We start from the raw sequence: 26,638 nt of genomic DNA, 5'->3' as shown, positions 1-26,638 counted from the left end.
GGTGTGTATAATGTACAATCCTGGCAAAGGAACCCCAACTCCTCCTGGCAGTTTTGCTCCCCCTTCGTATCCCTTTGAGGTGATTCAACTAGACTTCATCCATATGGAGCGATGCAATAACCTGAAATACGTTTTAGTTGTGGTTTGCGCATTCTCCCGATGGATCGAGGCCTATCCCCTCAAAGACAATACTGCTTTGTCTACTGCGAAAATCCTACTGAAGGAATATTTTCCTCGGTATGGAATGCCTAGAGTCGTGTGGTCGGATAACGGAAGTGAGTTTGTTGGAAGTGTGATGAAGAGTGTGTGTAAGGGCCTTGGAATTAATCAGAAATTCCACAGCGCCAATCATCCCCAGTCAGCTGGATTGGTTGAAGGGTACAATGGCACCCTCAAACTAAAGTTAGCGAAGATTCAGGCTACGACTGGTCTTTCGTGGCCTGACGCTTTACCTTTAGCATTACTGTCAACTAGGGCGACTGTACACTCCCGAGTAGGGCTTAGTCCCTATGAAATATTGTTCGGCCGCCCTGCGAATGTGTGGGGGGTTCCTAGGCCAGGAATGTTTTCTGATCTTGAGTACCCAATGTTGATCGATTATCTACATGACTTGACTGCTAAACTGAGGTTAATTCACCAACAGGTTTACGACGCATTGCCGACGCAGACGGAGGGTCCAGGCCACCAGCTCCAGCCCGGAGACTGGGTGGTGACAAGGAACTTTTCACGCAAAACTAACCTGGACCCGAGGTTCACCGGACCCTACCAAGTGCTCCTGGCCACGAGGACTGCCGTTCGTCTTGAGGGACGTAAGAATTGGGTGCATGCCACGCACACCAAAAGAGTCCCCATCCCTTTGCCAGCAGACCCGTGGGTAAGGAGAGGCATTGCGTCATCTGAAACAGAAACATTGTCGGCGTTTGTGCCTTTTAGCGACGCACAGCTTGTTGAAGAACCCTCAGCGCAGCAGAAAGACACTGTTGAACAATTAGCATCAAAAGACTCGAGACCAGAACACTCAACTGATCAGCAGGACGCTGTCTCTTCAACGGATCCTTTGTTTGACGAGCAGACACGTCCTGGGAAAACCCGATACTTTTTGCGATCTCGCACTAAGGACAAATAAAAAGATCTTGCTTTTCTGTATTGACAAGTGCATTATCCCGTTTCCGTGATCAGTTTTGAACATTTATATTACTGTAATTATTTTGTGCATATATTGAGCTTCATTCCTTGTATTTTTGCTTTTACAGCTGAGAGACTTTGTTTTTGCATACATGCATATTGTGCATTGAAGGCCGTAGGGCCGCGCGCGTACTTCCTTCTGGACAGTAGGTCTTGACGCTAGGTTAAAGGCTGTCGGTTCCTGGGAACTCCTAGGGATTGACTATTGCTGCACAGAACGAAGTGCGTCAAGAAACGTTGCGGACGGTCGTAGGGAATGGCATTCTCGAAGCTGAATGATTTGGAGGGAGCTCAAGTCCACAGATTCAAGCTGCAGCAACTCAGTCGTACCAAATGTTTTATATTCCAACTGTTTGTATTATTCTTGACTGCTTCTGCATTATTGGCGGGTGGGGTGTATTACACGATGTCTTACTTCTTACCTGCTACACCTACTCCTACTCCTGACTCTAATCTTACCTCTACTGTTTCTCCTCATTCCTTTCATATGTTACCGGAACACGAGCAGGCTAGACGTGTAGAATTCCGCAACAATTCCTTTATTCAGCTCCTCCATCAGCATCAGTTAGTGGTTAACACTACCAATTGTTGGGTGTGTGGGTTGATGCCACATACTACGGATAAGGGAATTCCATATCTGGTGTTACCGTATAGTTCCCAAGGGTCAGCTCGAGCATTTCAAACAATGTTTCGAAGCGCACTGGGTTTCCACCCCATTCGAGAACCACGTTCCCCCTACTCTGGTCCTACCTCGTATCAAAAACCTTTGTCGATAGCAATAGAGGATTTAGATAGTGATATCTATGATCCCTCGCTTATTCCCGAAGAAGAGGTACAAGCCTATAGAGTCCTAAGTAGAGGTGAATATAGTGCGTTCACTAGCGAAAAGCAGCTTAAAAGCTCGCCTCCGATATGGGTCGTACCCCACACTGGTAATTTTTGTCTTATGGGTCGTGGCCGAAGATCGCAAGCCCGACTTGGAGCAAGTGCTTGCACTGAAAATTACATTCTGCCGATGTTCTCGTCCCCTGTGTTTCTGGCTGCCAAGGGTACATACTTTATCTGCTATGATCGTGCATACACATGGTTGCCCGCTGACTTCATGGGCTCATGTTTCATTGCAAATCTGTTGCCTCCGACGTTTACTGTAGATGCCGATTATCATAAGACTAGAGTTATACGAGGCGTAATTAGCGAAGAGGATACTGCCGGTCAAGAGGCAGGAGACTTTTTCAAGGGTTTCCTCCCGTTTTGGGGACCTATGGTCAATAGTAGGAACCTGAGACAGTTGACTCGGGTGGTAGAATCGACAGCTAATATTACTGCCAGTGCCCTTGGTAATATCACCACAGAACTTCAGGCGGAGAGACTTATGACGTTACAAAACCGTATGGTTTTAGATGTCATCTTAGCAGATCGAGGTGGGGTATGTAAGGTGATCCATTCGAGCTGCTGCATTTTCATTCCAGATAATGCTCCTACTGTCTATCAAGCCATCTCGAGGTTGCATAAGATCTCCGAATCCATACACGTGGATGTAGGGGATTGGACGCTACTTGGATGGTTTTGGGGCCTGATGTCGACTTGGGCTTGGAAGATTCTGATGATCATCGGAGTCGTTGTAGTGTTCCTGTTCACGTGTTGCCTTTGTGTGCAGTGTGGTCCTGCCTTATGTGGCCTCTGTGCTACAACGTGTATGAGACAACCACCTGTTACCAAGGGGACTCGGTTGGACAGAGCTATGCTACAGCAACATCTCGATGGTCTGATGAATATCGAATATGATTCTGACTAGTGCTTGCCTACATGAGGGCAAAAGGAGCGTCTGAGGTTCCGTAACAATTGTAAGTGGTGTTTTCTACTCGCACGAATATGGTCGAGTCTGGTATCTATGAACCGCAAATGACGAGTTTAGTAAGTGTGCGCAGTTTCGCTGTGCTAACTTAAACCGTTCGTTTGTTATGTGGGTTTTTCATCTGTACCCACGGGTTCCATCTTAGATACGGCATCCATTTTGTCTCTTGCCCTCAAGTAGCCAGCGAACGGACGTTGTCCGCTTCGCGACCCTGGGACTCCCAAGATATTTGCGGAAGACACATGTTCTTTGTGAATGTCTTTATGACGAGGGGGTTGCTACTGTAAGGCAGATGGCGCCGCTCGAGGCTCATCTTGCCGCACGGACTTATTGTCTCAGCCGTGCATCTCATTAGGCACGTCCCTTTGATGCCTGTATCTCGTGTTTCCCGATACCTCCCCTTTTACACCCTTTCCGATCTCCCCATTGTCTCCGTCTTCCTCTACACCTGTCCTCGTTCCTATTTCGATCTGTTTTACTGCTGATTGGAATTCGCTAATGATGGGAAGATGGTTTTTACAGTTGGGAACCGCCAAATGTTTCCGCACTTATGTTCCGGACCTCATGTGTTTCAAAGTGACCAAAGCGACCCCTCTGGGGGATAATGATGAGAACCGGGTTGTAAACTTTTGTGTGCCATGTTGTCCTATGGGTAAAAACTGTATAAAAGGAGCGATCCACAGAACCAATTTGAAGCAGTCTCCCCAAGTTGCACGTGGTGTACTTGTCGTGATCTCTGTGTTCCCTGCAGCAAATAAACCTTGAATCTTTGACGTCGAAGGAAGTGTCCCGTGTCTCTGTGATTCGTACGCCGATGCAGGTTACCCACAAAGGTTTCAGGTGTTGTGCCCTGGCACCGCTGGGTCTTAAAGAACCCAGTCCTTCAGGAGGTGTTCTGTGTCGGAGTGGGGGTCACTCGTGCTGGATGTGGAGAGTCAGAAGGGGGTCTTGTATGTCATGACACAAACTCTCCATGGGTGTTTAGAGGCTCTTCCGCAGTCGGTGTGTCTTCCGGGGTTGAGTGCAATTAGGTAGATGTTAAAATCGTAGCGGTGGGAACTGGGTAAGCCAGGGTTCCTCTCACTAGCTGTGTTCAGGTCATGGACAGGCGCAGAGGGGCTTGCATCAGGCGCTTCTTCGGCACGCCAGCGGCGTTCCCGTGCAACCATCTGCATTATGTAGGGGAGCAGAGGGACGCTCAGCTAAGAGGCGGGAAAATGGTCATGGGTAGAGGGGAGGGGCCGTGTGTGCAGTGGCGGGAAGCATGGGATGGGGATGGAGCGAGGGGGCAAGAGCAGGTATGGTGGTACAAAATTAAAAAAGACAGTGGCAAAATTAACCGACGGTGACAAAAAATACAGGAGAAATGAAAGCAAGCGTCAATACAAATAAAAAAGAACAGTACTCTGAACAGCAGCAGCCTCAAACACATAAGGCTTCAGCAACGGATCACATGAGCTGTCGGGGAGAGTGCAGGACTGTGCTCAAACTGTATTTATTGCTAAGTGTTGATGGTTGAGGATTTCAAATATTTTATAGTGCCATGTACGGCCACATTCTACTATTAATGCATGCACCGATGTTTCTATAGGACAGAATTTCACAAATACCCCTAGAATTTGTCTAAAAACACATTATATACTATAGCTTATTTTGGCTTTGCACTAAATCCATATACCAAATGAAACCAAGAACAGCCACACAAGCTACCTGCATATCTTGGGATATCTACATGTAAAATGATGTATGTGTTATCATACATCTTACTTGTCTGGTTATAGGTACACAAAACACTGCATCTAAATATCCATCTAATAAGTGGCAATATCCTGGGGGCTCATTTTTGTAGGATTTTTTTTGCATGAGCTCTGGCGATTATACCAATTGTTAATAGCCTTTGGTGAAAATAGCGCTTCAGAACGTTTTTGCTGCAGTGCAATACATTGCTTATACTTTTGATGCACTGCAAGGCTGCTTGAATGTATTTAAGACTTGTTGGTTCTTGAATAGATATCAGTGCAGTGAAAGCCTGTTTCACAAAGGTAGCTTACACTTTAGAATGAATACATTTTTGAGTAAGTTTACTATAAAAGTGTAGCACACACGTCTTCACCCCCTAAAATTGTGGGATTGAAATATGAATAGTTACAATTTGCAACCATAAAGTTATTACATCTAACTTATGACTGTAAGTTATTTTTGGTAGAGACTTCCTATTTGAGGTGGAGAATCTGCATTTGAACAGAGACTCTATATGGTAGTGAATAGGAGTCCTATATGCCTGAAAGCAATCAGACACACCTGGCACAACTTCACTTACAACCACCTGTGAAGTGAGCTGGCCATAGGTAAATGATAGTGAGGTCTTTCCTCATCAGAATTTGCCTACTGATCCTTTGCATGCAGCTCTCTTTGGGACCCTTGAGCCTGCAAGTATGCAGCCTGTGCTGAGGAGAAAGAGAACGTTCACTGAGAAAGGGAACAATCCTTGTAGTTTCAATTTTTGTGATAAATTATACACAACTACATAGGCTGCCTCCATTCTACCACAGTAGAGCCCAGAAGACATCCTTATGACAGTAGGTGACTGGTGCAGTACACACATTCAAAGAGGATGCCCGGGCCATGGAGGACATAATGGAAAACATGGCATGATGTGAGGAGGCTGGTGGAGGAGAAGTTACATTGAGTTTGCTAGTGTTCTTCCTGGAGAGCACACTAGACTTTTACAGATGATACTATGATTTGTCAGGTCAGAAACATCAAAAAGCACCCCTAACTCTCCCTAAATGTAATCTTTCTTTGTTTCGTGTAAGTAATCCAGTTCATGTTTTCTGTTTTGCATTTTGCTGAATTTAAATATGCTTATGTCATATTACAATTCTCAAAATTCTAAGTAAGAAACTGGTAATGGTCTAGCTAGTCATTCTCAAACTCAGGTATTATTTTTTTTAAATATTGTGATAATGTTCTTTTTACTGCTCCTCATACAGCCAGACCAAATTTGTCAGCTGGGGAAGATGTCTGCTGCAGGCCAAACACAGGGCAGGTCTTGCAACGCAAGCCACCTACAAAGACCAGTAGAAACCTAGCCTAAGAAGATGTGTCAGACGTCAATATATATTTACCTTTGTCTTTAAAGGGAAGTAAAATGTAATCTCGGAATGAATACATGAACACTAGTATGTATAATGTAAAAAAATAAAGGTATTAGGCCTTGTGTCCTATACGTCATTTTCAAGAAGAGTGCTCTCTCTTCAGGACTACACCCATATATGCATGGGGTTCTCCCAATAACCCCTGAGAGTATGAGAGGTATATACAATATCAAACAACACGTTTTTAGGCAAGAAAAATCCTAAAGGGAAACTGGAGTGCTTGGAATATCAAACAGCAATGTACTCAATTAACCAAGACCCCAGATGACTAAAACACCCTTGTTTTTCAAATACTCAGATGCTCATGTCCCAATCAACAGCATGTTGTACCGAAAGTCTTTGCATTTCAACACTGTAATTCATTTTAAGTTCAAAAGAATTTTATTAAACAAGAAAAGGTGTCAATCAATAAATAAAAATTATACAAAATAGGAGTAATGGTATGCAAGTAAAGCATTACATCAATTATAATAATTAGAACGGGCTGTGGAGAGACAAATGAGGCTGAACAATAAAAAGATAATAAAAGAGACAGTAGTAAAACACGGTAAAGATAAAATGCATAAGAACGATGAGGTCAATCAAGGGGGCTTAGAGACTTCTTGCTGAGTGGGAGACAATTGAGATGATCGTTCAGCACATACAAGGTATATCGTTATAGGAAGCCACAAATTACTACGTTTCATTTCCATATGAGGAGGAAAAACAAAGGCAGTATCCAGTCTATGATTATGGCAAACATTGTACCACCAAGCTCTGAATGAGAGATTCATCCATTTTTTCGAATTAACAGTAATTTGTTGGAAAGCGACAGCTAACAATAAATCAATGATCTGAGCATTGAATGTAATGTCATCCCAAAAAGGAGAGAGACTCCCTAAAAAATATATGAGTAAAAGAAAAGGGGATTTGAGTGTGAAAGATATCATTAATTTGGGACCAAATTTGCTTCCAAAAAGTATGAATGACAGTACAAGAGAAAAGCATGTGGAATAGAGTAGCAGTTGGTGAAGAACAGGACCAATAGAGATCAGAGACGGAGGAGAACTTTTTACTCAACATGTGTGGTGTAAAAAGAAGTCTGTTGTAAAGAAGGAAAAGTGTTTGTGTGAGAGTGGCAGCTCTAGAAGATTTACGAAGTTTGGTCCATAATTTATCCCAGAGAGAAGTTGGCCAGGAAGTGGCAAAATCACATTCCCATTGCTCCTCTACCTTAGATTTTGGTCGGGCTGAAGTTGTTGTGCGGAGAAATTTGTAAATGAGAGCGGCTTTAGATGAAGTACGCAACAAGGATTGAAGTTGTGAGGTTGGGTTAGGAGGTGCAAGGCAAATATGAGAGTGCAAGAGACGAGTGTAAGTGGATAAAACGGCTTCTTTAAGTATAAGGAATTTACGGGCAAAAGAAGCAGGAAGATTAAAAGATTGGCTGAGTGTTGAAAAAAGTAAGAAGGTAGAATTAGAGAAAAGTTGAGAGACCCAAATTAATCCTTTTTGCCTCCAAGATTTACAAAAGAGGGTTTTATCGTTGATAAGGAGATTCCTGTTATGCCAAATGGTAGTGTTTAGAAAATCAGCAACCGTAGATGGAAGGTCAGGAGAGGAAGATAAGAGTAATTTGGTAGTAAATCTATGAATAGGAGTGGATAACAGCTGTGGTTTACGAGAAAAAGAAAAATATTCAGCAAAAGTAAAAGTGGAGAGTGAGAGAGGTTCCACTGTAACCCATAAAGGGCAAGCATCATCAGGGTCTTGCAACCAAAAAGAGGCTTGCCGCAAAAGGAAAGCCTTGTGGTATGCTGGAAAATTGACCCCGCCTTCTGATTTGGGACGGGTTAGTCTAAAAAGAGACATGCAAGGTTTTTTGCCCAACCAAAGGAAGGAAGAAAGAATAGTGTTAATTCTCCTAAAATGATTTTGTGGGAATAGGGATTGGAATATTGGAAATAGTATAAAGAACAATAGGGAATAACATCATTTTAATTGTGTCAAGGCGACCCCACCATGAAAGATAAAGGGGGTGCATATAGTTGTGTCTAACATGTAATCCCAGGTATTTGATATGGGAGGAACTCCAAGTGAAGTTGGAAGCAGTAAAGTCAGGTTTGAAAGCGAATTTTGTCAAGGGTAAAATTTCGCATTTGTCATTATTCAGTTTGTATCCAGAGATCTGTGAATATTTGTGAACTTCAGCAAGGAAGGCGGGAATGGAGTCAGTAGGGTTGGACATAAAGAGCAAAATATCATCTGCATAAGCAGAAAGTTTGATGTGGGATTGCGGTGTCTGGAAACCATGTATATTAGGATTTTGACAAAGCTTGGAGAGAAAGGGTTCTAAAGCTAAGCTAAAGAGAAATGGGGAGAGGAGACAACCTTGTTGAACCCCTCTTCTTAAATCAAAAAAGGAGGAAACTAAACCTTTGGCACAGACCGCTGCCCTTGGTTTGGAATAAAGAAAGGAAATTAAGGAAAAAAAATCAGGACCAAAACCAAATCATTTTAGGGTGGAGAAAAGATAAGTCCATTCCACTCTGTCAAACGCTTTCTCTGCGTCTAAATGCAATTGCTGCCAGAGACTTTTGAAAGCGTGGGGACTTAGATAAAAGATTAAACAAAAGTCTAGTATTGTCAGAAATATAGCGTCCCTTAACAAACCCAGATTATTCAGGTCCCAGTAAATCAGGCAGAAAGGGGTCCAACCGTGCAGCAAGTGAATTAGCATATATCTTATAGTCAATGTTAACCAGGGAAATTGGTCTATAATTTTTACAGTATCTAGTGTCTTTCCCTTCTTTAGGAATAATACATATGTGAGGCGTCAGAGAAGGTGCCAGGGGAGCTACCACGGGTAACGAATGAATCAATGAGGGAATGTAATTTAGGTAGTAGTAATTTAGAAAAGTGAAAGTAGAATTCAACTGTGAACCCATCAGGTCCAGGGGCTTGGTCTTTCTTGAGGAGTTGAAGTGCAGTAAGTAATTCTTGTTGAGATATGGCTGATTCCAGAGAAGTTAAGTCAATAGGAAAGTGGTGAGGTTGTTGTATGTTAGAGAAAAACTTAGAGAGAGATTGGGCAGTAGGTTGAGTCTCAGAGGAATAAAGGGTAGTGTAAAAATGGGAAAATTCATCTAAAATATCAACATCCTTATGTTTAAGAACAGAATGATCATCAAAAGCAGATTCAATATTCAACTTATTGTGTTTGATTTTCAAAAAATTAGCCATTTTCCCCACTTTATTTTTCCCACCATAAAATTTTGAACTAGATTTCAACAGATATAAAGAGGCATCTTCTGTGGATTTTTTGTTGAATTTCATCTTGGCATCAATAAGAGCTGTCAAACTTTCCTGTGAATGAGAGGTGTAATAGAAGTGGTCCAAACTCTTGATTTTTTGCAGAAGGTCGCTAGTGTACTTACGAGCAATCTTTCATTTCTTAGTAACGTAGCCAATGATGAAGTCTCTAGCTTTGACCCTGAATGCATCCCAAATAGTGTGTTTGGGGATAGAAGCGGTATCGTTAATGTAAAAAAATTCATTAAACAAAGCATTAAAAGAGGCAGTAAATTTAGGATCTAAAAGCAGAGTGTTATTAAAACGCCACCTCTTAGGCCCAGTAAGTTTAAGCAATATATCAATGTTAATCGAGATGGCAGCGTAGTCTGATAACAGAATAGGGCCAATTTCTGCGTGGGTAAGAGTCTGGGAAATGTGATGGGAGACAAAAATAAAATCACACAATACTTGTGATTGTGAATGATGAGAAGGGGAATAAAAAGTAAACTCTTTAGTTGTCGGAGTACATAAACGCCAAGCATCAACAAGTTTATGCTGTAAAACTGCTTGAACAAAGAGTTTATGAGGTTTGTTGGGGACGAACAAAGCTTTGGAATGTCTGTCAAAAAAAGGATCAAGAGGTTGATTACAGTCCCCTGCCATAATAAAGTTATCAACAATGAATTTGGTGACACGGGTGGCCATCGCATGACAAAAGGTAGGGTCACCCCTGTGGGAGGATAAACATTTAGAAGATACAGAGGAACACCCCTTAAGGAAAGTTTGACATATAACCACCTACCATGAGAATATGACTCAGTAACCAACAAAGAGTAAGAAAGAGATTTACGAACTGAAATAACCACACCATTTTGTTTGCCATCATCGGGAGCATAAAAGACTTCACTCCCCAACCTCTTTTAAGCTTGACATATTCCGCTTCAGTCAAATGGGTTTCTGCAGAAAAGCAATGTCTACATTCAGCTTGCTAGATGAGTTAGTATCCTTTGTCTATTAATGGGAGAATTGAGACCTTTAACGTTCCATGAAACAATACGCACAGACATTAAAGGCAATAAAAAATATGATAATAGAAGATAACAAAACAATAAGAAAAAGCCTCTTAATGGGAGAATTGAGACCTTTAACGTTCCATGAAACAATACACACAGACATTAAAGGCAATAAAAAATATGATAATGGAAGATAACAAAATAATAAGAAAAAGCCTCAAGATGGATAAAATCAAAGAATAATGAAAAAAGGAAAAATAGGAATAGTAAAATAGAAATTGAATATGTATTAGAGAAGGTAAGAGAGAATGAGTGTACGCTAGGAAGTGAGAAACGCAATAAGGGCATAAAGAGTAGAGCATGGTCACAGTGTGAGCAAAGAGTAGCAATACCTATAAACAAATAGAAAAGGAGATTGTCAAGATATGAAGCAATGAAAGAAAAAAAAAGTAAGGTAAGAGAAAAAGAGGTGAGAAAAAAGTGAGAACATGAATGAATAATGAAGGTGAAGAGCAGCAAAAAAAAATACAAAGATATAGGAACAAGGTAGATAAACCCAGTGAGTGAACAAGGAGACATGAGAGAAGAAGAAACAGAGAAATTGACACAAGTAAAGAAGTGATACCTTTGAACAAGAGATGAATAGGGAGAGGGACAGGAAAGAGAAACAGAAAGCAAGGACAGACATGTCAAACAGGGAAATAAACATACTTACAAGGGAGGGACACGAAGGAGCACAATCAGGAAGGAAGCCAGACGTGAAGGGAGGGGGGTAGGGCCAACTGGAGAAGGCAAGACGTCCAGGGTCAGCGAGCCGGCCCACCAGGGTAACACACGGAACGCGATATATGATCTGTAAAAACATGAGGAGAACATCAGGAAAACGAAGTGATAAAAACAGCATGGAGGTTATAAAATCAGATACAATAGGCAAGGAGAGGGTAGAGAAGAAAGATTGTCACGGAACAAGGTCAACATAAGAGGATGCACAAGAACATGATATGAAACTATTGAACTTGAGTAACTGGTAGGAGAATCCAAACTGGAGGAACCATCAGCAGTTCAAGAAAGTCATGGAGGAAAGGAAGAAGGACCAGAGGAATCCATGTCAGCAGGTTGGCAGGAGTTCAAGAAGCTTTAAAGACGTGCAGGATCTTCATAGGATGTAGTTTTGTTATTGTAGGTAACTTTGAAGAGACAAGGGTGAAAGAGCTCATATCTGGCACCAATGGAACGAAGATCAGGCCTCATATCCAGGAAGGCTTTACAACGACTAGCTGTGGCTTTAGAATAGTCTTGCACAAAAACAGGGAAGACCCCAACCATGTGAGACGAGGAGAAGCTCTAGCTGCTGAGGCGACTTTTAGCAGGTCAGTGTATTCTAGAAAATACATGATTACACCTCTTGGCCTCTGTGAAATGGAAGCAGATGAGGAAGCCCGGCCTAGTCTGTGACCCCGCTGTATGTTGAGCGCAGTGTCCTCTGGCAAATGCAAAAGTTTAGGGAGAAAAGATTTGAAAAAAGCAATGGGTCACTCGCCTCACAACCCTCCACCAGGCCTATTTTGATTTTCAAGATCCTCCACCTGCTTTTGAAGAGAGGAAATCTGAGAATGCATGTAGGAAACCTTGCTAGCCGATTCCTGAAGAGAAAAGACACTTTGCTCCACAGATGTGACTCTTGCATCCATTGAGGACCAGTTGTCGGTTAAAACTTGCAGCTTAGCATTAGTTTCCCCCATAAAGGGGAGAAGGCCTCTTATCTCCTCCAACAATAGCTCCATAGATATAGTCAAGGTGGACTTAGATGGCGATGGAGGATCCTTTTTCAATCTTTTGGTGGTGGTTTTCCCTGAGGGCTGCGTAGGAGTCTCCATCATAAACTGTGTCACGCGGGTAGGAGGTAGTTGGGAGGCTTCCAACTGAGCCAATTCTGAGAACAGCTTAGAGTTCTTAATAAAGTTGCGTTTCGAGACCTTGCCGTCACGGACCGCCGTGATCCTGCCCATGAAGTACTAGCTACCGCTGAGTAGAATACAGAAACAGCACACCAGAAGGAGCTCTACGTGCAATAAAATATGCAAATAACAACAGGACAAATGAAATGAGCAGAGTCCACCATGCAAGGAGAAGGGATGACAGGAGCTGTGAAGTCACGTAGATGAAAGAGCAATTATAGGCAATTATAGGCGATATTTCCAGGAGACAGGAATCAAAGAGCACAAAATGGCAGCCAAAACTGAGGAAGGAGAGGAGCTACAATGTGTGGAAGAGGAGTCATATAAAGTAATGGAAGTCAACTGAGGGGAAATAGTAGCCCACCTTGTGTGAGGAGAAGAGTGTCAGGCATCTTAGAGGACTGCTGGGGCCAGAAAAATATTGCATTCGAAAACACTCTGCAGGAGCACAGAACACAAAATTGCGGCCGCGGCCGTCATAAAGCCATGACCGGGAGAATCCTTGTCATAAAAAAGGTGAAGGTAGCCATAAGAAACTCCAATAATTGTTTCAAGGCATGCCTTCCGATAGTCAAATCCTCCTTTTGCAAATCCGGGCAGAGACGCGAACCGCTAATTCACTCCGGCGTCACAGAGCACTCACTCCAGTGCCCCCATCCTCACAGGGCACCTAGCCACGCCCCCTTCAACATTATAATTCATGACAAGTATTTCAATTCCATTGTGGTTAATTGGACTGAATCCTATTTGTTTTGTATATAGGACTAATTCCTTGCATCCTTTGGTTACATTAGGCATGGCACTGTGCACCAAATGGATGGCAGTTTTATTGTAGATTTTTTTCATAGGGCTATAATATCTTCCATTATTCACGCGTTCAAAAAAGTGACGTTGTGGTGGCGATAGGGCTTGTAAACATGCCTCCATGTCTTGGCGATGGAGATGATAGGAACAATCACTTCCATTATCAATCTTCACAACCATTGCATGCAGGGAACAATACACAGACACCAACACAACCTGCATCACCTGCACTACCACCTTCAGTACCAAACTGTAGTGCTACCTGCAGCATCTGCAACACTTCTACAACCACCCTGATCACATGATCTGATTTAAAGTGTTGCACCATCGTTATTGTGCAGGAAGAGTGCCAGGTGAAAACTCCTTTAGGAAGTGTGTTCACTTAATCTTCTCTCATTTTCCTTTAAATAAACATACAACAAATGTTAAGACACAAACCTGTTTAATCGTTCACCTCACTCTAGAGTTGCTTTGGTAATTATCAACATAGGACAAACATGCAAAAGTCTACCCCAGTTGATTTTCATATTCTACTAACAAAAACCTTTTAAATTTACAGACGTATACAACAGAAAACCCAGTCGAAAACTTATACCTACACAGCCAAGGAGCCCCCTATTTCACGCACTCATAGTGAAGGCGCCTCCTAACATTTCCAGGCAACGTATGTGAATTTCAGCTCTTCCTCAGCCCACATGCCTCCTGGTGCTCCACTCTGTAAGGTGCCCTACACCTTGACCCATTCTAGGAGGGTTTCAAATATAGTGGTTCTGTTCCATGTGTACCTGCATTCAAAATACCATAGGAACTCTGTTATCACCCATTTGTTCAATGAGATTTAAATCAAATATGAAAGTCCTTGTAATACTGCAATACATGGCAGTGTCACATCTTGAGGAATATCACTTGTGTGAATGTCGTCTGCAGGCCTACTCCTTTGGCTTGCCCTGAGGGAAACAAAGGTCCTGCCATCATCTGTTTTTCCCTGTGCTCCGGGTCTTCCACATGGGGTGGTGGAAAGTTGCTTACTCTTCATGTATGTAAAAAACTCACAAATGTAATTTATCCTAGCTGTAGTAGGTATGACTTTGAGGTCTTTTTGAACAAACCCATCTTCTCTGAAAAGTTCATCATCATTGCCACATTGGCCTTTGCTCACCCACCCTTAAAAACATTTCATCTTAGTACAATGTTACCATTACATTCTAGGCCCTGAAATATGATAACATGATTTCTCTCAGTTTTTTTAATAAGAACCATATAGTTGATAAGTATATGCCCAAGTCTGGCCCATTCACAGGACTTGCGGTTGGATTTCAGCAGTATATTCAGGAGTATATTATAGGCATCCATATATGCCACTTAACGCTTTTTTCACAAAGATTGCGCCAGCCTGAAATGCCTGTATACCCCACAGGCACTGAGGTGTCTAATTTTGACACTTGACCTGGTTTCCTATTTGTTTTGGAACAAACATGTGTTGTTACAAAACCTTGTGGGATGCATGAACAATAAAATTTCTTTATCCACAAAATGTGAATTGTGTCTGGAATACCTTATGGGTAAGGTGTTGTAAGTAAAGGTACATGTTCTTCCGTCAGATTACTGGAAAATCCTGCATAACTTGAAGAATCTGAAGAACATGAAAATAGTTCAGAGAAACTGGTCACTCTATTGTATATTAGCAGAGTAGTAAGCATCTTACTATAATGCAAGGATGAGTGAGCAGTGTCTTGCATTAGATTTGTTCTCACGGACCACCTTCCAATGCACATTTTTCAAAGAGAAAGCCCGACAAATGTAAGCCACCTAAAAATGTATTATCACACAGAAATGTCATATTTAAAAAATGTATATATTGATATATCAAACCCTATTTTGCTTACTCCGTGTTTCCTCTTCGTCCCTTTCAATAACTAGGTGTTATGTCTATATTTACTAATATTAAGCCTTCTGCCCTGTTGTGTGGGAAGCATAGACTTACTTTCAGTGCCTGACTGGGGAACCAGGAGTAGCCTTTGTAAAAATGCTCAAACCAACCCCTCTTTCCTCATGCTATCTCTCCCTTTCATACAATTCCCTCTCATTTCCCTTTCCCACTAACCTGCTCCTTTCTCCATCTTTCTGTCTCATTCTTTATGTCACCCGATGCCGCTACAAATAATCTCTGGACCAAACAACAACAACAACAGAAGTACCAGGGGTGGCCCCGGGCTTTCAAAACTGGCCTCACAGGGCCGCAGCCCACAAGAAAAATATATGATGTACTTATTACTTATAAAACATATTTTCCGTCTCCCTACTTCTGTTTTTAAATTCATGCTGCAGAAAGGCGTGTTTATGCTTCCTGGATCACCACACAACCTGCCACACTGGCATGGTCTTTCTTCTTTCAGGACCCTGGGGCTGGTTGTCTAAGCAACACTACTTACATGTTCCCATGGTGTCATTAATAAATTGCAAAATAAAACACAGCAGCAGTACGAAATGTCCACGAGGAGGCAGGATATGCCAGCTGTCCATACATGACACTATGTACTAATGCCACTGAAAATTATTTCCAATAACAAATTGCTTTTGTTTTGAAGGAGGAATTCATGCATCACAATAGGGTTCTGTAAAGTCCCTTATTGATGTAGGAACCCATGCATCACAAACATATCTGACAGGACTATTCATCGAGCTAGTGAGTGGACTTGGTGAATGAAAAGATGTGTGGCCTTGGTGATGCAATAAGGCTTTGAAACAATTGGGAGAGGCTGAACACCCAAAGACAGGGAAAAGAGAACTCTGCTAGTATGAAGATATGAGCAATTGAGTTGTTGTTTGACTGGGGGTGAACCCTGATCAAGCAATAGCCACAATCCTTTGTAAAATGAACCACAACAAGTCAGTAAATTAACCTGCATTTAACCATGGGAAGCTAGGCACAAAAAGCAGTCAGGCAATGTGTAAAGATGTTATGCAGGACGCACACAATAATAATAATAAAACACAGCACAAGAAAAACTCCAAACTAATTTACAAAAGTAAAGTACACTTTAATAAAATATTTGACATCAAGATGACAAAAGTAGCTCCTAAAAGTTTAAAGTGCCAGTTGTGGACTGTCAAAAACGGACATCAAGTCTCATGGGAGACTGGCTCCAGATTAATATCGCAAAACTATGGCTGACGTGGTTAGGATAAAGAAGTGGATTGGGCCTATTAAATGCTTGGAATACAACAAGGAGCTATAGAGGGAATGTACATGTCAGGCCACCCCCAATCAACACGTAATCAAACAAAAATGGCCTGGCACTCTCTTGGGCACTTTCAACAATTTATTTTATAAATATGTAGGATCACTGTAGGGCAATATTTTAATCTTCTCCCTAACTAGGTAGTTCTTTTCATAAATTTTAACCTAATCCCCTTTGCCTAAATACTCAATAATTTAAAACTCTCACAACGGGGAAACCAGTCTATAATCAGATCACTCAACCCACATCACTCAATACTCGGGTGTGTGTGCATGCCACAGAGAAAAATATTTCAAAAAATAAAAGAATGAGAAAGTATCTCACAAGCGCACCACCAGAGGAGCTACTGCCAGGTTCTCACCAGCTTGCCCACGTACTTATCATCATTGATAACTTTCTCATTAAAATGAAATAATGTCCAGTGCAGAAAAAAAGTGTAAGAATTAAGCAAAGGAGAGAAATACAAGATCCCATGAAAAGTGAGACACAAGAAATCTCAATTAAAATTGAGCTAACCTCACATACAAACTCTTAACTTTTTAATCCAAAACGTGAGTTGACCCAATATTAAAAACACAGTATGTTGCTAACCACTTTAGGGATGGCCAATTGCTTACCTTGGAACTTAGAAGAAATTCTGAGAAAAAGTGTCATGGAAGATAAAGTTGAGAGAGGCAAGTCTGCAGGAGGTGTCTCAGGAGAGAGAGTCGGTATTAGAATTGCCCTAGGACAAAGCTGTGGTGAAGATTTCTATCTTCAGACTTCTTCACCGAAATGGAAGTAAAAAATCTGTAGTGGGACAAAGCAGAGGGCTGTATCTGAAGACAGTTCCACAAGGTTAGATACCACTTTGATGAAGAACAGTTGAAAAGGATTTGCTGATGTGGAGAAAAACTTAACATAATCTGTGAAATTTATCAGACTGGCGATGCACCTAAGACAGATATGTGAGCTGGCTGGACCCAGTCTCTTGCAGGTTCTCAGATCGGCTTTGGGTCAAAATGTTTCCCAACACTTAGTTTTAGGAATTGGAAATCTGGCCACCATTAGAACAACTTCTAAGGGTTCAGGACTGGTGGGTGAAATTGGGGTTTCAGAACTCAGTCAGGGTGGGTTAAAGATGGTGGGAGGTTTTTATGTCCCTGAGGTTATGAACAGGAAGCCAGCAAACTAGCATTTGAAGTCACTTCTGGTAGCCCTGAGTGCAGGTAAAGATGTAGGGCTCATTAGCAGGACTGCCCTCTGAGGATTCATCGTTATTATATACGGGGTGACCCAAAGAAAGTCCTAGGACCTGGGTATTGAGCGTTACAGATATGGTGGTCCTAGACGTTAACTCTACACACAATTCTTGATATTATTTAGTAAAACTTAATTCAATTCTTATTCCACATGCAAAGTTAATCCTGCAATGAAGAATTTGGAGACAAAAAGGAAAAAAACAATAGCCCAAAATAAACAAATGTCCAACTCACACAGAAACGGTGTTTCAAACGTTTTAAAAGTAGAGGAAAAAGACTCTACTGTTTATTCTAAATAAAATTCCTCATCATGGTACAATATACAAATATACAATTTAGGAAAACAGGGGGTTACCAAAGGGTAAAGTGCATAGAGTGAGAAATTGGTGCTCGTGTAGGATAGAAAAGGACCAAGATGGTCAAGGGATGGTAAATTCCAAATGTTTTTTGAGTCCAAGGTTAAATAATCCTTGGCAAGATTCTGGAGGAGCCTGCCCTCAATGGTTATAACACAAAAAATGTCAATCTTTCTTGCTATATTACGGCAAACAGTTCATCCGTTGCTTCTTATTTTCCAAGGGGGTGGGGGACAGGGGCCTATAAACATGCGGTCGCAGAGGCAAATCGTCTCATGGCGAGGGAAGGGAAATCATGGACTGAGGGATGGATGCCATGGGACTAAAGTGCACTCTGGCAGGCGGGGTTAAGGGCTGTACATGTCAGCACGAGGATATAGACCTTGAGGGGGGTAAGAATAACAATTTTACAGGGGCTAAAGTCTGCTTGCATATTAGAGAGCACACTGTTGTGTAGGAGCGAAGGGGGATTAAAAAATAGGCCCATAGCGGTACAAACGTGTACAGAAGAACATCATTTAGTAAGGGCAAAAAGCCTTTATATCGGTTGGGTAGGTAAGCGTATGGTGAGAAGAACGAATGGCTAGATGGGGCAAAGTTTAAGGGTGCGGGCTGCCTCCATGAGAAGAACTAGGCCTATAGCAGGAGGTCAGTAGGCCAGCTGGTGCCGGTCAGGACAGCGCCCCCATCCCATCCCTCCCATACTCACCCTCTTCCTTTGGGGTCGTGACAGGGGTTGTGGTGCGGGTCTGACATCAGGCTTAGTGGGGGAGGGGATTCCGGGGGAGGTGTGCATGCAGAGCCGGAAATAATGAGACCTGGATCTCTGACCCCCCACCTCTCCTGTCACTGTTCAGTCCCTTTCTGCCTCTCCTGTCAGTCACATTCCTGACCCCCTCATGTCAGTCAGCCTCCTTCTGTCAGTCCCTCCTCCTTTTTAAACCCCTCCCCCTGTGCTGTTATTTCTTCCTGCTACATCACTGATTCCTTGACATCTGTCAGTGCTCCTGCCTAGCAGCCTCCTCCTGTCGTTCCCCCCAGTCTGCTGAATCTCTAACCCCCTGGCAGTCTGTCAGTACTCCTGCCTGACAGACTGCCCCCCTCCTTGCCTGACAGGATCTGCTTCCCTTTCATCAAGGTCATGTTGGGCATACTTCCTTCCGTCTGTGCTCTCTTTCCAAAATCAAACAATAATGGTTATAGTTGACTATACAGAAGTTAAATGGTATCTGCCCTACCTGCACCTGTGAAAGCAATGCTTGGTTATATATTTGCTGTACTGATTAGGGCTGAACAAAAATGAAACACACACATACAATCAAATGAATTGTCTCTACTACTTCGTGGACATAATGACCTTTGTTTGAGTCTCCAAGATAGTTTCCAGCAACTGCTTCAGAATTTCCAAAAAGAAAGAACAGTGCTTACACGAGATTTTAAAGATAAAGTTATAGCATTATACAGGTCAGGAGCAGTCAGCCTGCTTGGCTGTTAAGAAAATATTGCACAGATCTACGTATCTTGAGCTACTCATATTCAGCAAGGCAGCAGGTGGAATTTGTGCAGGGTTGAAAGGGTTGGCAGTGCGAGCACCCGCACTTTTTGTGCCATAAATCACTAGGGCATGTGTCATTGTGTGCATGATTATATTCTTGTTTCAGGCACAAACCTAACCTTACACCCAATAAATTGGTTTCTTTTTGCACACTTAGGATGTCAGCAGAACAAGCGATGGACAGTTTTACCAATCACTGTCTTTGTTAGAACAGATGAACAGATTCACAATTACTTTATTAACCTTCCTGCTTTGTCAAATTTGCTTAAAAATGCACAATTTGCCCACTCTTTTTTCAAAATTTTCACTGGGGAGAACACTAACTCCCCCACCTGAACACCCCGTAGGTGGTTCGTGCTTGCGTGCTCGCTACACTGCATTACTGTGTCACGAAGTGATGCATGTCTAAAAAGTGTGTCATCAACATGAAAAGTTTGGAAAGCTGTGCCCTACAGGGAGAGAATACTCACTTGGCGACACTTTATAGATAATATTTATACCTACTAAGACGGTGCCTGGCGTGGGGAGGAGAACCATCCATAGCAGGTGAAAACGAACATCACCAGTGCGAGGCTGTTGTTTGAACTTTTCAGGACAAGTCAGCACCATGTTTCATATGCAGATTGAGCCTGCTCGCACCTAATAGTGACTCACTTAGAGAAATAAGGCTTGAACTGATTGAAAAACCACGCCAGAACTTACTATAAGGAAACTTACCTGCATCACAAACTCCATCCCCCAGAATGCACCAGAGGACAGTGCAATGTAAACACACCCATGGGAGGCGGGGATGGTATTAATAAAGTTGGAGAACAATTGATGCAGGTCTCAGGCGTGTGTTTTGTTTGCACACGAAGAAGGGGTGTGAGCCCTGAAACGCGCCGGCATGATAAAGAATAACACGAAGGTAACGGCAGGCTGCATGTAATGGCCGGAGGGCGGACCATGGTCGTGCTTCCCTCCCAAGCTCCAGAGCGTTTGCTTTATACATATATATATATATATATATTTGTGTGTGTGTGTGTGTGTGTGTGCATACAGCACCTTCCCATGGTCCGTGTATCATAGGAAAAACATTGTTGATTTACAAAGAAAATACGTTTTCGATGTCATGGCAATTGACGGTGCCATGTACACAAATAAAGTGGTGAATTGATCCCTCCCTGCTTTTTCCTTATATTACATTTTACATAATCCTAACACATCATCTTCCAATCTTGATCTATAATAAGGCTCCCTCACTTGTACAAGACCAGATAACTGGGTGAGCTTTTAGTAGCATTTATTCCTGTCTGCATCGCAGCAGTTACATTAGCACAAAGCATGCCTTTTAACCAAACTACGGCATACTAGAACATATGTGAATACACACATTTACATTCCAAGATGGCCGGTATTTTCGGCATGATTGACTTGCCAGGACCAGTCTCCGCAGACCTTCCGTCCACAAACCACGCTCCAAGGAGGAGCTGCGTCACTTCCACCCAAGCAAAATCATAACTGGCCACATGCTTCTCAGTATTCCACCAACATCTGACCAGCGGCAGGGCAGGTATTGGACCACGACGTAGGGGCTAACTTGTGAATATCCCTCTGCTGCCTCTCACTACAACACAGGTATATCCAACCATACCTTTGCCTCACAACTGAATTATCATTCCACAAATATCTCCTTTGAAGGGGTAATTGGTAAGAATGCTGTGATGTATAGTATGCGTCTTCCTGCATATGTAGTGTGCCACGTAACTTATAGTTTCTAGAGCATATGTTGCACTATCGTGTGACAGAACTGTACTGCCACTTTACACCATGTCAGCTATGCCTTTTTTGCTACACCTACGCATTCAGCACTATAAAGTATGGTAACAGTGGTCACCATGATTCAAAGAAGTGCATTGGAATAATTCACATTGGCGGAGCACGGCCAAGCGTAGTTAACACAAGGCCTGCACATGAGACCTCTCTACAAATCACAAATGAGTCAGAAGATTCTGTCTAACATGTACGTGTGGCATAATGATGATGTCAGAGGCACGCAGTCCCACCCGCCGACCTCACCGACCCAGACACCGCCGCAACCAACCTCAAACAGTGGATCAACAACTGTGCCAACACCCTCGCCTCTCTCAAGACCTCCACAACCAACCACACCAACAAGAAAGCCGCCTGGTTCACCGAAGACCTCCAGATCTCCAAGCGCACTTGCCGGAAGCTGGAGAAGAAATGGCTCCACGACCGAACACTAGACAGCCACAAAGCCCCCAAGAACGCCAACCACAGACACCACCAACTCATCAGGACCGCCAATGGACCACCTTCAAGGACCGCTTAGACAACAACGCACACAACACCAAAGACCTCTTCATCATGGTGAAAGAACTCTCCAACCCCAACTCCAACGCCAACGACATCCCACCATCACAAGACCTGTGAGACTCCCTGGCCCCCTTCTTTCACCGCAAGATCACCGACATCCATGAAAACTTCAACTCCGACACCACCGCACCCAATACCGAGTCCATCACACCTGCGACCACCACCCGCACCAGTCGCCTGACTGCCTGGTCCAACGTCAGCGATGAAGACACCATCAAAACCCTGAACTCCATCCACTCCGGATCCCCATCTGACCCCTGCCCTCACCACGTCTTCAACAAAGGCAGCACAACCCCACAGCCCCACCTCCGGAAAACAATCAACAGTTCCTTCAAGACAGCAACCTTCCCGGAAAGCTGGAAGCACGCCGAGAACAACGCCCTTCTGAAGAAGCCCAAGGCAGACCCCAAGGACCTCAAGAACCTCTGGCCAATCTCCCTGCTCCCGTTCCCGGCAAAAGTGGCAGAGAAGATTGTCAACAAACCCGCTACCTCGAAGACAACAACATCATGGACCCCTCCCAATCCGGTTTCTGCAGCAACCACAGCACCGCGACTGCCCTCATCGCCGCCACTGACGCCATCAGGATCCTAATGGACAAAGGAGAAACATCCGCACTCATCCTCCTGTACCTATCAGTAGCCTTTGACACAGTCTGCCACCGCACCTTATCAGCTCGCCTCCATGACGCCGGAATCCAAGAGAAGGCCCTGGCCTGGACCACTTCCTTCCTCTCCGGGAGAACCCGGAGAGTCCGCCTCCCTCTCTTCCGCTCGAAAACCACTGAGATCATCTGCAGTGTCCCGCAGGGATCCTCCATCAGCCCAATGCTGTTCAATATCTACATGGCACCGCTCGCCCACGTCGCACGACAACATAACCTCAACATCATCTCCTACGCCGACGACACCCAGCTGATCATCAGCCTGGGACGACCCTTGGTGGCCCACATCGCTAGGCACAGCCCCGGAACCCACAGACCACGCACACAACCTAGGGGTCATCCTCGACTCTCCTCTCCATGACCAGGCAAGTCTACGCCGTCTACGCGCCCAGCAACAACACCCTCCGAATGCTCTGCAGGATCTTCAAATGGATCCCTCCCGACATGAGAAAAACCGTCACCCAGGCCCTCATCACCAGCAGACTCGACTACGGGTACGCCCTCTACTCAGGAACAACAACCAAGCTCTTGAGACGACTACAACAAATCCAGAATGCCTCAGCACCACTGATCCTCGACATCCCCCCACGCAGCCACATCACATCCCACCTGAGAAGCCTGCACTGGCTCCCCTTCAACAAGAGGATCACCTTTAAACATCTCATCCATGCACTCAAAGCACCACACAACACCGGACCTACATACCTCAAAAACCGTCTCAGCTTCCACACCCCCACTCAAAGCCTCAGCTCAGCCAACCTCGCCACGTTTCCTCGTATCTGGAAAACCACCGCTGGTTGTAGATCCTTCTTGTACCTCGCCGCCAAGACCTGGAACGCTGGCCTTCAGAAGACTTCTGAAGACCTGGCTCTTCGATCAGTAGCGTCCAGCGCCTTTAGACCCTCACGGATATGTAGCGTGCTCTAGAAATGCAGTGATTGATTGATTGATTGATTGACATGCTGCAACAAGATACATGTTGTAACTGATACACAGCTGCTGTAATTAAGTTAAAAGTGGACATATTTATTCACTTTGACTTGTGTTTGTCTCTATGTGTCTGTCTCCCAATCTTGTTTTTTTCCATGAGCGCTTTTGACGCATCCACACATTAATATAGGTACCAAAGGAATACAAGGTGTCTTTGTCCCTGCTCCTATTTTATTGCATGACATTCAGGAGGAATTCACAAAGTCCGTCAGCTACACTCAGTCATGGTCTTAGAACAGACTGCATGCATAAGGGTATAATAACAGGAAAATGCCAACTTTCTAAAAGTGGCATTTTCAAAATTGTAAAGAAAAATCTAACTTTACCATTGGAGAGGGTTTATCGTTACAAATTCGCAGGTACAAAACATGACATACCCTCCTGTTCCCAATTAGGAATTATAGCTTCTTAAATGTAATCAGGAATCCCCAATGTTATCCTATAAGAGAGGAAGGCCTCACATTATAGAAAAAGTTATTTGAACGTTTTTTACTACCAGGACATGTAAAACTTAAAGGGGGTGGTCAACTGCTTTATTTACACATCACCCTGTCCTACAGACTACCCTAATGGCTACTGTAGGGATGACTTATAAGTAAGAACAGGCTTGTCAAGGGGTTTAAATGCCAAGTCGACATGACAGTCAGCACTCAGTCTGCAATGTTAGGCCTATGACATGGCTTAAGGTTGCTACTCAAGTGGGTGGCACAATAAGTGCTTCCTGTAGCATTTGATTTACAGGCCATGGGGATATGGTATAACACTCTACAAGGAACTGACAAGTAAATTAATTATGCCCCTTGGGTATATGCCAATCAAACCTTGTTTAGAGGTCAGAACACAAGCACTTTATCACTGGTTGGTAGTGGAAAAGTGCACAAAGTCTTAAGGCCTCAAAAACAAATTTCAGCTAAAAGTGTAGGTAAGTAAGCAAATGTTTGAGGGAAGATGATCCTAAGGCGGATAGGTTTAAGAGAAGAAATGAATGAAGTGTGTAAGTGAGTAAATCAATAGAATCAGGATTTGGACAGTATACAAGTCCTTGCACTTTGTCTAAAAAAGAGAAAAGAGGACTTCCTTGTACTGTCCGGGACCTTGAACGAAGATGATGTTATCAAAACATACCAACTTAACTGCATTAAAATGATCTATTTCATCCTCTATAAATCTGAGTAGTGGCCTTGCAAAACCACACAGTTTAGACTTAGTTAATCACTTACTTACTGTTTCCATTTGTTATTGCAGGATTCTGAAGGCAATGAGGGAGTCTTCTGTGGACACTGAATTAGAGGTCTGCTCCACATACTTCTGTCTGCTGGCCTGCAAATCAGACTAATAAATGAAAGAGACCATCAAACAGCTGCTTTGTTTTAATTTGTATTCAAAATGTGATATGAACATGTTTTGTCCCAATACATTTGCCATGATTAGTAAATGCCACATATTTAAAAAATAAATATTCAATGTTCTTCTGCATTAAGGTCCTTTCTGATGTACTTTGAGCTGGTGGAAAAAATTGACTCCAACATAAGTAGAGAAATTGTTAAATGTTGATCACAAATATATTTACTTTCTGGTCCATGTGGTAATGTGTTATGGACATATTTCTACCCAAACCTGAAAGGCTATATTGATGTAAGATGTTGAAGGGGAGGATATTGAACAACCAATGGCTTTCCAATTTTATATAAGAAGATCTTTACATGGATGACATGGACCAAATGTTTGAATAATGGATTCTTAGGGCCTGATGTATCAAAGAGTTTTTCCCATTTATGTCTATGAGTAATGTGCTCAAGAGACCCTTTCCCCTTTGTGAATGGGAAAACTAATTGTTTTCAGAGCAGGCAGTGGTTCTACTGCCTGCTCTGAAAAGATGAAAAGAAAACTTGTCATTTCTATTTTTGAAAAGCATCCTATTTTCCGTAAGCTAAACAGGCTGCCTTTTTAAAAAAAGGCTGCTTTATTTAAAATGCAGTCACAGACATAGTGGTTAGCTGAACCTCCAGGCCACCATCACTGTGAGTACCGCCCATGCCCAATGGGTTGCATGTTGTGACCTGCATCATGAATATTAATGAGGTAGTTCCCTTGCAACCCAATTGAGAATCGCAAACAGTGTCCGAGACACTGTTGTACATCAGGTTTTGCAACTCAAAAATTGTGAGTCGATAAAAATCGTAAATTGCGAATCACAGACACTGATGGTCAAATATCTGGCCCATAGTTTCCACAAACAAAAGCTTGCACTGTGATGCTTGTGCATGTGTGTCTGTGTGATTACACGTGCCTGCCTGTTGTCCTGTCATTGCACCTGTGTTATTCTGTAGAGCAGTTTTTGAACCATATTCGAATTTCTGGAAATTTGTCGATGCATATTTGGGAATCTCTGCCTGCATTGTGAGTGCAATAATAATACAAGAAATATACAGCTTGCGCAGAAGGCTCCCTCATACATATGTACTCTTAGGGCTTTATTATGAATATGACGGTCCACAGGACCACTCTACTTGGAGTCCAGACCAATGCCACCACTCCAGGCCACCCTCAGTATTGTGGGGGTTGCACTGTCACAAGACTGCTGCCTCCACCAGCATCCAGGATCCTGTGATGATGGTGCATTACCCAGGGAGCTGTAATATGCTCCCCTGGAATTGCACCTCTATTCCTGCACAAAATGATGCATGCCACACCATGCAGGAGCAGGCAGGAACAGGCAGTTGGTGCTCTCACTGCAGCAGTCTGACCCCTGCCATGAGACTGCCGCAGCACCGCCTGCCCGCCATGGATTATACTTGTGTTCCAGCGAGTGGTTGCACTACAGCTTTGGCAGTCCTTCTTTTGGTACAGCCGTGGCCGGCAAACAGGAGGACCAACAAACTCATAATAAGGTTGGTACCCTCTATAACACTCTTCCTAAAGCATACCCTCCCTAAAACAGATGCCGTAACTTTAGAATATTTTGAGG

The 26,638-nt window shown here is 43.2% G+C and overlaps 1 protein-coding gene across 1 annotated transcript in view; it reads left to right on the top strand.

The window, feature by feature from the left end:
* Positions 1 to 25,023, top strand: part of LOC147701313 (putative methyltransferase DDB_G0268948) — a 284,191-nt gene extending 259,168 nt beyond the window's left edge. The window contains exon 6 of the mRNA XM_086928624.1: positions 24,916 to 25,023. Coding sequence (XP_086784750.1) covers positions 24,916 to 25,006 — 91 coding nt within the window. The 3' untranslated portion in view covers positions 25,007 to 25,023. The remainder of the gene's footprint in view (positions 1 to 24,915) is intronic.
* Positions 25,024 to 26,638: the final 1,615 nt, after the last annotated feature.

This window comes from Lissotriton vulgaris, chromosome 7 (genome assembly GCF_964263255.1).
Source record: "Lissotriton vulgaris chromosome 7, aLisVul1.2, whole genome shotgun sequence".
In the NCBI taxonomy this organism is placed as follows: domain Eukaryota; kingdom Metazoa; phylum Chordata; class Amphibia; order Caudata; family Salamandridae; genus Lissotriton; species Lissotriton vulgaris.
The sequence above is the reverse complement of the archived record's forward strand: the minus strand, read 5'-3'. Positions and strand labels throughout refer to the sequence as shown.